This window comes from Labrus bergylta, chromosome 5, assembly GCF_963930695.1.
Source record: "Labrus bergylta chromosome 5, fLabBer1.1, whole genome shotgun sequence".
Classification (NCBI taxonomy): Eukaryota; Metazoa; Chordata; class Actinopteri; order Labriformes; family Labridae; genus Labrus; species Labrus bergylta.
In genome coordinates, this window is record NC_089199.1 from 21565977 (window position 1) to 21578272 (window position 12296).

A 12296-nucleotide genomic window follows, 5' to 3' on the forward strand; every position below is an offset into this window, starting at 1 on the left:
GCTTGTAATGTAAGATTGCAGGGTCTCCGTTTCAGATCAAACATTTTTTAGTTTGTCTGCATATTTTAAACATCCGAGAAGCACAAAATGCTTTTAACAAAGGTAGAATTAATCAATATCTATTCACTTTTTGACTTCACAGACTTCACTCTAACGTGAACTTTTACAAGCTGAAAAACGTGGCACATGTTCATTTACGTGCAGATCAGTGTATTTGTTTGTACACACTCACAGGTTTTAGATCTGTGTCATGGATTATTGCATACCATACAGTAGAGATAGTGTTTGAAGCAAACAGGGAAGGGGGGGGGGGGGGGGGGGGGGTGCAGGGAGGATGGGCAGAGAGAGAGAAAATTGACTTGTTTCCTCCTCCCCCACAGCTCTCCTCAGATGAACTTTCTGTGCCGCTTGATGACATGTTTAAAAAACCATATCCTCCGCTATTTGGGTTTCTCTCCTCCCCATGGTTAGAGAGACTCTGAGGTTACCAGGATCAAAGTCTCTTTTTTGGGGGGGTTGTTGCTATTCTCAGGTCATACTGCATACACACTCAGCTCTTCCTGTTTGTCAGCAAAACTGTTTCAGTGGGTCATAAACAGTATTTGATCTGACTATTGACCATGGCTATTTTACATAAACTACCACTCAGAACGGCAGTAGTTTAGAGCAAAAGTCTTGAGAGAACAACATCTGGGAGGTCCACAAGTATTCACACAGATTTTAGTTTCCTCATATTTGTTTTGAGCAAGTGTGGAACATTAGATGGGCTGATTCCCCTAACAGGATAGGACCAGGTATGACAAAAGTTCAGTCAAAATCTTTAAAACACTGTAGTGTGATTTTCTTACTTAAAGGCTTTATATGTGATTTTAAAACTTAAATGTAGAAATCAAGTATATCCTCTGAAAATAACTCTGTGAGTAATGACTGTCTACAATGGGTGTAACACCCGAGTCCCACTGTCTGTGATGGTTTCCGAGTTTTCCGAGTCATATTTTCAGTTTGTTTATAGTGTCGGGACGGCCGGCTGACTCCTCCCCTCGCAAATAAAAGTTGTTTAATTAAGGGACTAGAGAAAAGAAGAATAACATACTTTACTCACTGCTTAACTGCGTTTCTAGATCACGCTCATTTTGGGTAAATTTACATGCAGTGTGAAGATACGAGCATAATAAAGACCGCTAGAATTAGCACGCTAACACAACAATGCACCGCGAGTTGTTTTGGTTTCATGCTGGTGCTCAAGGGCGACATCTGCTGGATCAAAAAAATATAAAGCCTTTAAGCACTCATTGCACTCAAACTGCTTAATTTGCCCAAAAGTATTATTATCTTTTTTTTTTTTTTACTTGAGTAATAAAGATAAATCAGTGTTATACATACAAAAGAATGTGGATAAGACTCACAGGCCAAAAGACAGGGAACTGCCAAAGATTGTGACTAAATGTAATACCTAACAAAAGTCATCTAGCCTCATTACACTAATAAAACACTACAAACAAAACAAAGCAAAGATCTTAAAAATGACTGCCAGTAACTAGATATCTTCAAGGTAAAAGTCCTTCGCACCAGAATTAGAAGTGTTGGAAAATGTTATTTTAGCCCAGAGTCTACCATTAATGCCCAAATGTCCATCAGAATTTAAATATATGATGCAAATTACTTATGGTTAAGATGATCACTCTTTAGGGCCTGTGTCCACTTACATCGTTTTTTGATTTATTCAGACCGAATTCGTTTTTTTGAACCAAGCTGTAAACAAGTTTATTTCTGGCTTTTTTTTAATGGTTGTGTATTGGACTTCCAGGAGGAAGTGGACACTGGAGGAACTACAGTGTTTTACACCTCAGCACTGGCTTCATTTTTTGACACCAGAGGTTGCTGCTTGGAAGCAACCTGAAATGGAGAACTAACAGGCGCTTAAGATTGTTGAGATCAGTGGGAAGTACATGTATTTCCAAAAGACTATATTTTGCCATGGTTTCTATGTTTCTTAGACTAATAAAAAAAGAGGATTATTTTGTTAACCTACATGATAGTCATTGCATGTACAGAAGTACTTAATTTCACGCTCATGTCATTATTTGGACTTGTAATTCTCTCTTCTAGTGGTTTGACCTGAGGCCCTAAAACTAAAGTCAGTCCATCTAATAGAGCCATGACATAATGTGGGGCCCATTTCTCTCAAATTAGGACCAGATATTCAACTGTGTATCAACGTTTTCTCCGAGGGGACTGAAAATTAATGTAGGGGTCTTGAGATGATTACTTGGTAAGGAATAAGAAATAACAAAATTCTTACAAAAACTTTGCTATTTTTTTTTCAAATTCTGATTTAATCATTCTTGTCTAAGATGTGTGGATACACTGTTTACAATTTGATACAATACAGGGTTTACTCAATTCTAGGCTTTCAATTGGAAAAGCTGTTTGACATGCACTAAAGTAATAATACATCATTCATTCAGCTTCCTCAAGGACTACCTATCAGCACCAACCCATGCAACAATATTAATATCATGTTTTATCAGCTCAATGAAGATTGCTTTCTCTAGTCTGTTCACCACAGTAATACAAGCAACACTTTCCAGAATGTCCATGAAGGCTCGCCATCATCCAGATCAAGGTTAATTTAGAGTTTGATACAAGTCCAGGCAACTGGACTTATTTGAAGTTGTTGATGAGGTTTCACCTCTCCTCCAAAAGTCACCTTTATATGAAGCAATATCATTCTATTTAGGCTCTTAAACCGGTTATAATCTGAATAGTAGGCTCTACTGTACATGTAGATACTGCATTAACAGGTATAAAGCCTGACTATTAATGAAGATTACATTGTCATGATTGATTTCAGCACCAAAAATATCCCCTAATCCTTTCTAGTTTGAAGTTAATGCTGATGATAAGCTCAACACCAACAAATTGTGAATTAATACTGTGACTTTATTGTACTCAAGAGTTAGTGTACAGGAAGGCTGGAAACAATCACTCCTGAGGATTACGATTGCAAATACTTCTTTTGAAACATAAAAGATAGCTCAATTGTAACTACAAGAAATGTAGAAACTTTGTTTGAAGTAAAGATGTCAAACAGTTACTGTGGGAGAACATGTAATGTATGGCAGACCGAGTCAGCCTGCAAGGATGTAAACTCTTGCTGACCTCAGTTTATTAAACAATATGCATCACATATGATGTGACTCAGCTGAAACCCTATACAGACTATAAGCACTCGTCCAACATATGGTCAAAGTCTGATTATGAAACTATGGACCTTTCTTAGATGTGTGATCAACTAGCTCACACAGCACGGACGCTGCACAGAGCATCTGGCAGCAAGCTATGCCACCAGATGTTATTGTGCGGTATCAAACCCTCTTTCTGACATGGCATCCTCCCATTGCTTGGCTGCCAGTACTCTCCACCCCCCTCAGCGGTGGGTTCTGCCATGCTGCATCCACGACATCACCCCCTTTTTGTCTCATTGAGATTCAGCCTGGCACGCAGACAATGCCCTTTTCTTGGCACCAAATATTGGAAAGAACCGCTTAAAGGAACCAGTCTCAGTCTTTTCCTGCACAGTCGTCCCCTGTATCCCGACGACCATCATGGACCAACGCCAACTTGTTCTAGGTATTTTTTTTGATGCTTTCATCTACTAAATTCTCCGTTTTTTATCGCACGGATTTATTTGGCAACACGGATATCCTGAATAAGTTGTAGATTTTGAAACTGTAAGATGAGCTACTGTAGCCATCTTTATTTGAAACAACATTAGATTATCCTGTCAGTGATCTGTTGATTGGCATGTGGATTGTTCTGAGTGACTCGTAAATGAAGGTCATGGATTGATAGCTCTGATCATCATTACACTCTGCAACAGAGCGGCCATTTTCCTTTCATCAATAGCTTTGGGATGTCACAGTGAAACCATCACTTCCGGGTGTGATAAGCATTTGCTTTAGTTCTTGTTACCAATGGACTTGTGGGAAGAGCTTATTACTGTTTACCTCTAAGTAGCTCTTGTGGAAAAATTGATGTGCCCAATAACAAACGAGATGTAGTTGGATGCAATCCAGGTAAGAATGATTCATAAATCTACGAGTACCTGTTTGCATGCCTTACTGGGCTGTGGTTAAGAAGAGCATATTCTGATTGTGAATTACAATTTACGTCCAAAATAATGGTTACAGTACAGTATAACACTCAATTGAGATTTACAAACAAATGTTAGTTCTGACCGACTTTTGATTATTTAATAAATCAATGGGGACACCTGATTTGAAATTTGGAAGTATTTTGAGAAACACTGCTGATTAGATCATGACATGATGCAATGTGGAGAAAGAGCATTTGTAGTTCTTGTTTAACTTTAGATATATTATCTGGTTTTTACACAAAGTTATAACAAAAAAAAATTATATTGTCATATGTAAAACCATGGTGAGCTTCATAGCCATAACTTCTCCAGATGGAGCAGTGTTAAGCTTCCTATACCAATACAAAAAATTATCCTGGACCTAATCATGCGTCCCTAGAGAACCACACATAATGGCCCACCTACACAACAAATATTGTTAGTAGTCAACACAACTTTTTTTTGTCCAAGAAGTTGAACCAACTCCCGCTTTCACTTTGTCCCCTCTGCATAGGACAGCCAGTTTGATGAGTTTGATACCATTTACCTTCTAATTAATTCAACATCTCAATTAAGGCCTCCCACTCTCTGATGCCCCTGTGCTGTTTCATTATAGCCCGATGAGCATGCCCTGGCACAGCAGCCACAAAGCCTGCCAAAACATTTCAATCACTGTCGGCATTAATTAGGCCAAAGAGGAATTCAGAATGTTAATGAACTGCCCAGCCGCCTTTCAGCCACCATGGTTCACATGCTAATTTATGCAAAGCGTCCTACTCTTTGCATGGGTTGACCATCGTTGTCTACCATAACAGTGTCTGGGCTCAGTCAGCTAAGCCAAAATATGGCTCGGTCGGGGCTCAGACAGCTCTGCCCAGTCTGTGTCCCAGAATCTAGCTGGCACGGTAAACAGACTTCTTCTTCAATAGACTTGAAGTGGCTTTCACACTGGGAAAACTGGGCAATTTTCTCAAGTCAAACCCTTCAGCTCGTCTGAAAGAACATCTCAAGACAAAACATGAGGCACACTAAGAATTTCTTGGCATACTTTAGTGACTCACCAACACACAACTCAATAACAACTAGGGTTTATACCACAATTTCATGGGGTAAAGAACATCTAGCTTACTGTATGTATATGGATTGAACTGAGGAGGCACAAGTTAACAGGTTGCACCACAGCTGTTTGGTGTCTGTATCAAACAACTCCATAAAATGGTTGAAGTAACTGCCATTTCCAGTTCCATTTTCTCTTTGTAAATGCTCTTGGGGTGATGAGACTGACTAAACGGAGGTTCTATTGGGAATTTGAGCAGGAAAAACCAAGACAAGATTTTAAGTCAAAGAGGCTGACACACTTGCACTACATTGGTAATAACTGAATGTTACCTGTAAGGCTTACACAGAACACCAAAACATTATGTGGGGACAAAAGTGTATGTTTTGTTTTATTATTAGAACGGCAGTAATCAGACGCTGATATCATTTACATAGACATGTTGTTTGTAAGCTGTGAGAACAAGCGATGGTTTGGCGAGCCAAGATGGAATAACTCCTAGAAAGTAATTATTGATTCAACTGCCACCAGAAAACCATGGCAACGAGTGTTATTTACACCATGTGGATTTATGCTGTTTGTATTAGTTTTTAGGTTGCAATTTCAATAGCTTGCTACAACAGGTGATTTAATAAAACAAAGGTTTTCCATAGGAAAATTTTTGAATTGTCTTTTTAGTATTTATGATCAACTCGATGAGATTTTTTTAAATCATAAAAGGTAGCCTCTGTTCTTACGAGAAATATTTTTCTATAATTGTTTGGATAATAATAATAGCGTATTCTGTCTTTTTTTTTGTTCACAGTTCAACCAACCAGTTTCCAAATCTACCTGCAAAAGCATCTGTCCCAAAGGCTGAGGTAGTAGATTGAATAGTTGTGGGGTTTGATCCTCCCTCAGAGATAACTTTTCAATCTACTGTCTTTCCTAAGGAGACAGGATGATCTGCCGTGATGATGAAGAATCAATGTGTTTCAGAAGCTCCATGGATAAAAGAAGCCATGGACTCAAAAAAGATGATTTAAGGATCAATTGATCCAACAAATCTGAGGGGGAGGTTGTGGATACAAAAAAGACTTTACAAATGTAACTGCTATAATTCTTACAATGAGTAATAAAGCGCACGTTTAATTTATTTATTTAATAGGGACAAGGCAATTTAACATAGTTTCAATACATACATGAAACTGATGTGCTGCATAAAGAGTATCTATTGCTAATTTCCAACTCTTGTCCCTTAGTTGGTCCAATGGGTAAAGTCTACTTTTTGAGGGTAGTCACTGGTGCCTGAAGTTGAGCCTTGCAAGGTGAGGTAGTAGGTTGTATAGTTTGTGGGATGGAGTAAATCCTGCTCAGGTGATAACTATACAGTCTATTACCTTTCTTGAGAGGTACAATGAGTGCTTGGAATGAGGCTCACTCACACAGAAGAAACAACTCTGACGCCATCTTGTGACCAAAGACAGTAAGATCAAAGATATATTTGCATTTGGGCTTCTTCTGTATGTTTCTGGGGTGATTATGCAAAGCTTTCCAGGCGTGAATCTCCAAAAAAAAAAGGATGGTTTTACTGAGACGTTGGGAGAGTCAAGAGGAGCCATGAGGCTCATAGATCCAAAGTCTGTTCAGCAATAATTTTTCATTTTAAATCTTTTGATACAAAGATGACAGTTGCATATCTGAATTTTTGCACACACTTAGTTTATTTTTGTTTGTTGCTTTGTTTAAAGGTCTGGCTGTGTTTATCCATTGCCATTCCTAGTACGTTGTATCTGTACGTACACAATTCTATGTATGATAAGACTCTGATTTTGGGAAATAGTTTTTTGTAATTCCCTGTTTAAACCATTAAAAAGTGTTGAATGTTTAATAGTGGTATCAATAAGGACTCGGATCGTTAGGAAATATCGACAAGGGTATCACTATAATTAGAAATGAACAATCTCCATTCTAATCAAGGATCCCAAAAGAGTCACCTGTCAATGTCACTGTGAACTCAATGAGGAGGTTATAAAAATGTTTTAGTAACAGGGTCAACCCTGCCTTTCGCCCCTGTCCATCTTTGCATTTAGCTAAACGTTTTCAGCAGCAAGTATACTCTGAGAAAAGGTATGAAATGTATCCCTTTGTAACCCCAGTGTGTAAAACAAAGATCCAAAAATGCCATTCATGTTGTCTCTAGTTCTGTTTACTCTTTGAGATTACATGTCACAGAATGAATAGCAGTAGAAACACTGAAATAAGTACATCATGTTCCATTTGTTAATTGTGTTAGTAACATATTAAAAGCCAACTGATCATCAAAACAAGAGTACCTGTACATTGGAATTCAACAAATAGGTCATGCTACAGCCTTTATGAGACTTTGATTGTTGTTGAAACTAATTGACTCAACTCTTCTTTGATAATTGTTTTGGTCTATACTTTGTGGTGTTGTTTTTTTAGACTAGATGGTTTGGAAATGTGTGTTTAACATTACAGAAATCAACATTTTCATCAGATTTTGGATGTCAAAGTCAAAAAAAAAGTAACAACTCCAATACAACCAAACAATGTAGTAAACTACCAAATCAACTAAATGAGCAAACAAAGAGTTGCAGCAGTCCTATATGTATCTATTGTCGCTATTATCTTTCTCCAAACCTTCAAATCAAAGCTCGAAACACACCTTTTTAGATTAACCTATTCTGTCTGACCATGCCCGTCTTACTATTGCTGCTTTATGTTTTATGTAGTTGATTGTGTTCTTGTTTTTACTAACGGTTTTACTGTCTGTAAGGTGACCATGAGAGATGAGAAAGGCGCCCATAAATAAAATGCATTATTATCATTATTTGTTATTATTCCAATCAGGTTTACACAGTTCATTCATTGAATTGCATTGCAGACAGTTTACCAGGTCATGTTGGCTAACCTTTTTTTTTTTACATAGAATTAATGGAAAGGGGGATTTCCAATATAGTGTTTTTTTGTGGAAATGAACATGAAGAACTGGAACTTGATCAGAAAGTGAAAAAAAAAAAACAGTGATATGAAACTCAGTGTCAGACTAAACTTTGAGACGAGTTGAAGTTGCCCTTCTCCTCTCCAAGGAAGTTTTTTGTAATACAAACACACACATTATCACCCAACTATATACACAAACACACACACGTGCTTGAACCTTACAGATCTTTCAGTGCACATGCATAGATTTGTTAACCATAGAAATGTAGAGAATATCATCTTTTTAGGTTAAGTTTAATGTCTTTTTGACATCAAACAAGCGCAGCCTCTGTGGCAAAAAAAAAACACAATGCAAATGGCCCGGTTGTCGTTTTGGTGCTATTTATTTGGATATAGAACATATGGATTACTGTGAAGCTTATTGTGCTAACAGATGGTCCAATAAGACTGTGCTTCAGCTGTTTAAAGTGAGTGATTTTAGCACCCTCATGTTAGCACTTACAGTATGATCAAGTTATCAACCTTTGCACTCACCATACCTTGTCTATTAGCTTGTATTTCTCATTCACTGATTTCACTGGGGTCCTCTTGCAGGAGAATCAGAATATTTGTTGGCTTTTCCTTTCAGAAATGATGGCAGGAATTGATTAGAGGAGCTTTTATTGTTAAACAACAAAGTCTACTTTACACACCTGCTGCTTGTTCTGCAACCCAAGATGTGTGCACTTATTTTTGGCTTCACTGTTCGTGTTACTACTTAGATTATTGTCTGTTGTCTGGCTTGTCTGAGACCCTTGGATTTCTTTTCCACATGCAGTTAGCTGTCTCCAAAGCGCCAGGTACGCAATCTTGATCTTTGGTATTTTGAACGCATACACAACTGGGTTTACAGCTGAGTTTGCGTGAGAAAGCAGGATGCCAACATAAAAAGCTGTGCCTGGTACATGAATCTCCACATCAAAGTGAACAATGCAGTTCATGATGTGGAGAGGGAGCCAGGACAGGGCGAACAGAGCCAGGACCAGAGACAGAGATTGTGCCAGCTCGTTCTCTTTCTTCAGGTAGTTCTGACACTGTTGCTGGGCCCCGTTGCCTGGTCTCTCTCGGAGGTTTCCTCTGATTGTATAGAAGACGTATCCGTACAATGCAGTCATCACCAACAGAGGTGTCAGGGTGCACAGAAAAAAGTTGAAGTAAACCAGATAGGACATGGGGATAACAGCTGTAAACTGGCAGATCATAGCAGAGGTGGTTGTTGTGTTGGATGAGGTCGGATGTTTGTACCATCCAAGCATGGGAGCAAAGCTCAGTGGTATTGCAACAAGCCAGCATGCTGCTACCACACGTCTGGAATGTATCTGTGTTACTGTCCTTTTGTACCTATAAAAAAAACAAAAATTATTAATATAATCAAATAATATAACACCCTTTCTTGAGAATTGGGAAAAATCACGTCCCAGGCGAACAAACTTAAAAGAAAAAAACACTTACGAACACACTTGTTCCTTTTTTTTTCAAATGAAAGTCTCTTTTTAAAAGATTTTTAAATATTAAACAAATTTGAATACCAAATTTTGGGTCTGATTTCTTTTTTTAAAATTTCTAAACCTGCCCTATGCCAGAAAACACCCTTATCCCAGACAACTATATAAAACTTTAAACAATTTAAAAGTGTGCCAAAAGCATATAAAAATCTACAACACCTACTGATACAATTGGTGTAAAAAATATTATTATAGCCATCTACATTTAAAAATGTATTTATGTATGAACATTTTGACCTGTTAAAGTTGTGTCCCAGTTTTTTGTTAACTCCGTCAGACTTTTATAAATACATAAACTAATCGGGCATAGAAAGAGGAGAGCTACAACATAAAGGACCCATGTCTTAATTCCTGGTTTTAAAAAGGGGGGGGATGCTGTTCAAGCATCTTTTCTATTTTTTGAGAAATTAATTAAATGATGTTGCTATCAGGTGTGTCTCAACCATAACAGGTCAAGTCCATATCACTTTAAAAATCAGAACTAAATAAGGTTTTATGGTTTATTAATTTGTGTTTTGGTTAGCATTGAGAGAACTCTAAGTAACTTTTAAAACTGAAATGGCAACTCACCACAGATGTGCTGTTAAATGAAAAAATATAACATTTTGTCTAGAAACTTTAGGTTCTTTTAAGAGTGGTCTTAAAACATTGCTTTTCTCTTGTGCCTTTGCTTGCAAGTTTATGTTTGTGTGTGTGAGTGTGTGTGTGTATGGTTGGTGTATGGTCCCTGCACTCTATAGAAACAGGTGTATGTAGGTGTGTGTTGTAGGGGATGGTGCATGCTGTTTTACAGAAATGTTCTGGTTTAAAGTGAGCTCGTGAATCCACTTCGTTCATTTATTATTATTTTATTTATTATTTTATTTTTATTTCCCTTATTATTATTATTATTCATTAATTTTCTGTAACATTATTATCCTATCGTTACTACATTAATGATTGAGTGATTTTAATAGATGCATATTATATATTCTGAAGTCTTTATACGATGTCAACTCTGTCAATGAGGTGTCACCTCCGTTACATGGATTTATTTGTTGAATAAAAAGAAACCAAACTTTTGGATGATACAGCTAATTGAATATTCTTGTTTTTAATAAAAATAAATACAAAAAAATTTCCTTGATGTTTTATTTTAAAATACTGAGACTATTTGTTTATCTGACGAAGTTGACAAAAGTCCTCAGCTGCACAAAATGGTATTTTGGGAAAAATAAATTACTGGGAGGTTGGTTCATCACAGGGTTTAATAGATTTTGATCTTTATTCTACAGCAGAATAAACCAAAGAAAATTGTCATAATTTAAGTTAACTTTAGTAGATAAAAATGTTAAAGCTTGTGATTCAAGCTTTAAGCTTGTGATGCTTAGCTCCACTGTTACACTTTTCACTGCATAATATATCATCTCAGAAAAAATCTTACCTGAGCGGGATGTAGACACGGAGGAATCGATCCACTGCGATAGCGACAAGACACAAAACGGATACCAGAGTAAACAGGATGACCACACAGCTGAGGAAGAGGCAGCCATAGAATGAAGTCCACAGTCCTACAGCCGCCACCACAGCCAATGGTATGGCCACACATCCGACCATTAAGTCAGCCACAGCCAGAGACACAATCAGGCAGAAGGTCGGCTGCTTAATGCACTTACAGGTCCAAAGCGCCAAAATAACCAAAATATTACCAAGACAGCAGCAAACAGCAATGAACACCTCCAACAAAATGTAGATCAACGTGACAGAATTCATCATGCTTCCAATCTGACACAAGTTTGCGTCTGGGCTACAATATGCAGTGCTGTCTCATTTATCATTCATCTTGGTGTTGCGAAACATTTGAGGATGTCCGGTTGCCACTTTTTTTAACACCATGTTACACCCTAATGTTTTCAAAGTGTAAGCATTAACTTTTTGCTTGTCATTGTAAGGTAAAATCTTCTTATATTTGGAGATATTAAATCTGACATGAATAAGTTAATACTTTTGGCTGTTGCAATATATAGATTTCTGATACTGACATCATATGGATGGTTTGAATTATTTACTTGTTTTGCTGGTAGGCTATTATCAGGGGGAAGCCTTTTTTTCATTGTGTTGGGTTTCAAAAGGGAAATAAAACCAACCAACAAACTGATGTGCGCAGTCAGTTTCATTTCCAGTCTGCATTATTGCATCCATCACACAGTTTTTATCTTATATGCACTGAATGCAGTTTTTGTGAAATAAAACCCACATCTCATCATAATCTTTTTTTTGACTCGTGGTTTCTTGCCTTTGTTATTGTTGTTATAGCTGAGGCTGGGTAGTGTTGATGGATGTATCATATCAATTTATGGATCTATGCCAATGTTACACAGTTGCATATGTTATCTGCAGTAGAGGTGCTACCTAGAGTTAACACTCACCACACTCCGCAGGACCACAAAGGTAGTTCCAGTTATACTGATGGAGACGAAAAGTGTGTGTGTAACCTCAAGAATAAGTTGTGCTATGCTGTTTTTGTTCCCCGAATATATCCAAGTAAACTGAGCACTGAAGCTAACCATGGAGGACGAGGGGGCATCAGTGGCACCCCAACCGGGAACAAAAAAAATAACAAAGAAGTGAA

The 12296-nt window shown here is 37.6% G+C and overlaps 1 protein-coding gene across 1 annotated transcript; it reads right to left on the reverse strand.

Moving 5' to 3' along the window:
- Window positions 1-7361: 7361 nt before the first annotated feature.
- LOC109981767 (adenosine receptor A1-like) lies at window positions 7362-11477 on the reverse strand. Its single transcript, XM_020630718.3, has 2 exons — window positions 11109-11477; window positions 7362-9521 (listed from the first exon to the last, which is right to left on the reverse strand). Exons 1-2 carry the CDS (start codon window positions 11438-11440, stop codon window positions 8807-8809), a joined length of 1047 nt encoding a protein of 348 aa, XP_020486374.1. The 5' UTR covers window positions 11441-11477; the 3' UTR covers window positions 7362-8806.
- Window positions 11478-12296: the final 819 nt, after the last annotated feature.

Coding starts and splice junctions, on each gene's coding strand:
- LOC109981767 (XM_020630718.3), bottom strand. CDS start 11,440: ATGATGAATTCTGTCACGTTGATCTACATTTTGTTGGAGGTGTTCATT. Junction 9,522..11,108: donor CGTGTCTACATCCCGCTCAG/GTAAGATTTTTT, acceptor TTTTTTTTATAG/GTACAAAAGGACAGTAACAC.